Below are 5,601 nucleotides of genomic sequence, written 5' to 3' on the forward strand. Positions count from 1 at the left end.
TGTTTTATGCACATGAAAGTACTGTAATCGCAAATCTGATAATCAGAATTAGGCATTGACAATACCCAGACGGGTTTTCGGTGTGGACATTAGAAGGGCTTTCAAAAGTGATAACCAGAAGTGAACAATCCTTGATGATTTGCTTACTCTTTGGTGTCGTATGATCAATTTAATCAGCATATCTGGTCAGCATTTTGACAACATATAAACCAAAACATTGCACAAAATTTCATGACTACCATCCTCAAAACCTATAAAACTGGCAAGTATTGTTGGTAAGGAGTACATATTCCAGTGACAATTGGAATAATTCTCCTATCCATGGTGAAAGGCCTGAAGATGCAGAGAGGTTTTGGTCATGTGAACTATCACAGTATGCAAACTGGCCTTTTGAGTCTTCACTGGCATTGACAGAGCTCCTCAATTAGTAAAGCAAGTTTGGTATGGATCCAAGGAATCTGCTCCATCAGAAATACTTTCCATATGCAGCACTGCCAAGTGGTACAAGCTTCTTTTCTTTTACCTGTATGATCTGGCTATCACCAAACATGTATGCTGTGCACAATGCAGAATTTAAGGGATGCTTGTCTGGAATTACAGCCGTGGGGATGTCTGCCCGGATTTCTTATATTGATATTAATATCTTCATTGCCTTAACATAAACAACTAATAAAGAAAATCCATTAAATTGAGCCACTTATTTATTTGAACAAAGGAGTTAACCTTTTACACAGATGATACAATGATGAAAAAATTAAAATGGAAATTTCATTATTCTGATCACTAGTACTCTACAAATATAACTGTTTTGTCATTTCAGTCAAATATCCTGTAAAATAATATATAAAAGGAATAAGTTTTATGAAGCCTCAGGGGTAGTTACCCCATTTACCCCCCACTTGTTCATAATTCTGTATTCACACATACACACACACACACACACACACACACACACACACACACACACACACACACACACACACACACACACACACACACACACACACACACACACACACAGTAGATCCTCTTATAATATGGTAATACAGACTGGCATCCTCCATTTCTGCTCTACATGTTCAAAGTGTTTCCATTATAAAGGGCGAACTCTGAAAGGGCACTTCTGCGAAGCTTCTCATTATACCTCTAGAGATGGCATGCATTTCTGACATTCTGACACTCATAGTAAACTGTAAACATGGAATAGCCATGTTTACAGTTTACTATGAGTCAGCTTCATCCTGCTCCCAGTGTACAAAGATTGTCCCTTTACGTAGACCAAGATGCTGGGAATGTATTAATATTATTAACATTATCCTTTTTTGTGTACTTCTCTCTACCTGGTTGAAAGATTTAATCATCATCATGGTCAGTTGATGTTTGTGTCAAAATCTTTTAATTTAAATAGATATTTTCTGTTAAAACCCATGATGACAGCTTTTGCCCATGCCATAATGAACAATGTACCTACACCATGCATAATCAGCTGCTCAAATGAAAATGAGATGTACAGTAGACATGTTTTCACTGCTGTCTAATGAAACTGGTTGTGGAATATACAATCTTTCAATAAAAGAGACTAGAAAGAGAGATTAACCTTTCTTTAGAAAACTGTACTTCACAAAGAGGTACAAACAAGTGACAAAGACATTTGTCACCTGGCATATGAGCTCTGTGCTTCACACAAAGAATACATGCTGCCTATTGTGAACAAGTTAGTAGCTATTTTAAATGTAAATTTGATGTCAACTTCTTTTGATCTAAGTACTTTAATCAAGATTTAATTGGTCATACAACTCAAAGCTCAGAGAAAAGGAAATCCAATTTTTGTGCCATTCAACATATGGCAGTCACAGGAAGTAGATTTGTGCTAATAGTCACTGTGACTGCTTGAATGGTATAATATGGCATAAGATTTGACTTTGTAATATGTTATCCATCAGCCTGTGTCAGGATATGACCTTACCACAATACAGATTAATGTGTTACACTATAGGTTCTGCACTGGTCCTATACATGTTACTTAAGCGTATATCATAGAAGGATCTACTGTATACATATATACAAGCAATCATATACATGCATATATCTTTATATGTATTCAGATATATGTATACGCTGGCTCGGTTCAAGGTATAAGTGAACTACATGGCACCTTACAGCCTTCATGGCTACCAGGGTATTCCCGAGAGTGCTTAACATTTTTTCAATAATATTTGTCTGTGGTAAGCATACAAAAATGTCATTTTATGACAACTGACTCTGAGATATATAACTATCTGCCCCAACTGTTTCTAAATAGGGTCTTGACAGACAGTTTTACATTGCGGCTGCACATTCAAATACAATAGTCAAAAGTCTTAGCTGTGTCTAATGGATACGCTCCAGGTCGTATTCTGCTTATAGTCCCATGCAGGGATAAGCTGGCCCTTTTCATTTCTTTTTCTAAAGATGAGCAAACATTTTAAAAGTAATAAAGCTGTATCTTTACAAAAATTCCTTTCTAAAAGCCTACATATTCTATTTTGGAAATGACTAGTATAGACTGTCAAAGGTACATCTAAAATTTGGGGTGATCTTGCCATCATCTAACATGAACAGCGACCCTCTGTCTCTTCCACTTCATCATCCTCCTGCTGCTGCAATGTTCTGGCACGGCCCCTTCTGCCTGGAAGACGACTTGAATCAACTGCTAATTCCATTCTCTTCATCACAGCATCAAGAAGGTGGATTACAGCAGTTTCTACATTTTGGCCAGAAGCAGCTGAGGTTTCAATGTACTGGAGGCTGTAAAAGTAAAATAAAGATCTGACAAACAACACAGTATAACCTTACATTACATAATACAACTATTCCTATAAGAAATAACTAAAGAAAAATAATCTGTCTTTCCCATCCTCCCACCCAGACTTTATGAATCTTAAAAATTAAGAAACTATAATAATTTGGTAGAAAAAAATAATAATAACAATACAAGACAGATGTATCAGTCTTAAGTGCTAGAGAAATGTTTAGTAAGTGGAAGTGGATGGGGGCAAGAGTGGCTGCTCAAGGAGATGCTGAGCTGAGAGGATGGGGAGGATATCCCTCACCCGCCCTCATCCACTCCCTTTGAGAAAAAAGATATCCAATGTGGTGTGTTTGCTGCTTCTTATCCTTATTCTCCTTGTATAGTTCTTCATGGCAGGGAAAACATTCTCTCACATCACACAGAACTTTCAAACTTATTTTCCCGTTATATGGTGCTTACACATTGCAGAAGAGCTCGACAAGCTGCTTTCCAGTCAGTTCTTTATGCTCATTATCATTTTCTTTCCCATTAAGTGCTTTCATAATTTGTCGCAGCATTGCAGTGTTTCTGGTGTTTAATACATGTACCCTGCATTTTCTCATCTTTTAAATTATAGTGCTACAAGAATAACTGATGTAGAGCATACCAGTTGGGGAATCCAGACTAATTGTTGTCTTGATCTTCTTGTACACTTGGATTTTTTGTATTAATTAATACGGCAATCTGAATGCCTGGGTGACATTGACGATCTGTGCACTTTATAACATAATGTTTGGCATCAAGTGGGACGCTTTTGCACTCTCTTCTTGTTGTCTTCATCAATACAAGACATTCTTTTGGGAACCAGTTTTAATGTCAATGTCATAAGAGCAAAAATGTACATAGTAGGTGGGCAATGCCTCCAGTTAAGTGCAGCAAAGGAGGGAGTAGGGAGGAGGGCAGTATGAGACATGTTCAAAATGCACATAAACTTAAATAAAAAACAATGTTACATCACTCATATTTAAAAAAAAAGAGAAGAAGTTATAGGCATCAAAAATAATCATATCACCATAAAACAAAGATTACAGCTATTAAAAACCAAATTTGAAAATAATGCTTTTCATCCCTGGCTATAGAAAACAGATGTAATTTTCAGTGATAAAGTAAAAGGAATTAACTATAAACAAGGAATAAAATTATGTGAATACAAAGAACAGATTCAATTCTTCCAAACTTGAAGAAGTGCTCCTTTTGGTAAAAGTATAGATATTTTCCCAAAATAGATGTGTGTGGGCACATTTTATTGCCTTTTTTTGCCTGCACTATATTAACCCATTTGATCCAGATGATGTGACCATCACAACATAAAGACTCGCCACAAGAGCACAAAGCTATTGGAGAGTGAAAAGACTCATTTGGCTTTTTGAAATCCTTTTCCTGGCCACCACGACCAGTGGTGCAGTTTATATTGCAGAAAATTGAATATTAAAAAAAGAAAAAAAATGACTAGAGGGATGATATCATATCTAGAGGAATGATATGGAGACTGTGAAAGGAAAACAGTCTATTACCATCTGGATAAAGCAAATCCAAATGGACATTGGAAAAGGGCAAAAAAACTAAAAACATTTATGTAGAAAAAGAGGCAGTAACAGCGCAAAATGAAGGTCGCTCAAGGCATTATGAGTCAATTATGAATCACCTGTATTTTTACTACATGCGGGCCATGAAGCATCTCAATCCAAGGGGTAAACCTAGATTGACTAAAGAACACTGATAAAAGCTCCTTACCCAAACTTCTCCGCAACATCTCTGGCCCGCTGTTCAGAAATCATTCTTTGATCTGCCAAATCCACTTTGTTTCCACACAGGATTATGTCAGGATTGTCACAGTATGCATGGGTCTGAAATTATGATATAGAGATAGACATCTCTTATAACAAAGCAAATAATTTAAAACATGATTGTCAACTAGGCCAGCAGGGTGAGTTTTTGTTCCCTACAAGTACTAATAAACTTCTAAGGCTTATGGATGTGAAAGCATACTATAATCAAGTCCAGAGCCTGGATAAAATTCAATCTGAGCAAGATTCAAAAATTGGTGCAAACATAATGAGTTCAATCCTACACATCTTTCAAAAAATTATTGAACTGAACCCCATCCCCCTTTTTTGACATAATCCCACATCACATTAGGAGGTAAGAATATAACTGTAGAAAGATTCAAGGCAGGATATGTAATAATAATTGATACTCTCCTAACGTGTCCTAACTATTCTTTCACTTTTTAAAGGAATATTCAATTATCTATCAAAAAGTGCTAAATTCCTAATGCACATGCAAACAACCAAAATTAACTGATATAAAAAATGTATCTAAATATTTATAATGAAAATTACCTGCATAGAAATCAAAGCAATACAGGTTTCATGACATTGATCCCATTTTTACTGTGAGGAGATATCTAGTTTCAACATCTTTAATGCTTGGAATTTAAAACATTTTTATATCCACATACACTAGCCTACAAACAGAATTCACTGTGACACTTGTTGAGACTGACAGGAATGGAAATCAGTCACTTCAAAAGACATGATGGATTACCTATGTGTTTTCATATGTCAGCATATAATTATTTCAGCTTATAGCTCCTTGATGCATGTTTTATTATCCTTTCCATAACTTTTTAAAGTATGAAATTGATATATGTGGTCTTCAGATAGCAATGTGTGGTTTCTATTCTCTTTTCTTGTTTACTATGTCCATTATGAGTCACAAGCAGAGGCCATGTACCTGTTTAAGAACAAATAAATGAAAGGGAAAATGAT

The 5,601-nt window shown here is 35.9% G+C and overlaps 1 protein-coding gene across 1 annotated transcript in view; it reads right to left on the minus strand.

The window, feature by feature from the left end:
* Window positions 1-688: 688 nt before the first annotated feature.
* Window positions 689-5,601, minus strand: part of LOC113829827 (ras-related protein Rab-27A) — a 15,386-nt gene continuing 10,473 nt past the window's right edge. Inside the window, exons 5-6 of the mRNA XM_070132589.1 lie at window positions 4,565-4,677; window positions 689-2,787 (exon numbers count right to left, since the gene is read on the minus strand). Coding sequence (XP_069988690.1) covers window positions 2,589-2,787; window positions 4,565-4,677 — 312 coding nt within the window. The 3' untranslated portion in view covers window positions 689-2,588. The remainder of the gene's footprint in view (window positions 2,788-4,564; window positions 4,678-5,601) is intronic.

This window comes from Penaeus vannamei, chromosome 18 (genome assembly GCF_042767895.1).
Source record: "Penaeus vannamei isolate JL-2024 chromosome 18, ASM4276789v1, whole genome shotgun sequence".
Classification (NCBI taxonomy): Eukaryota; Metazoa; Arthropoda; class Malacostraca; order Decapoda; family Penaeidae; genus Penaeus; species Penaeus vannamei.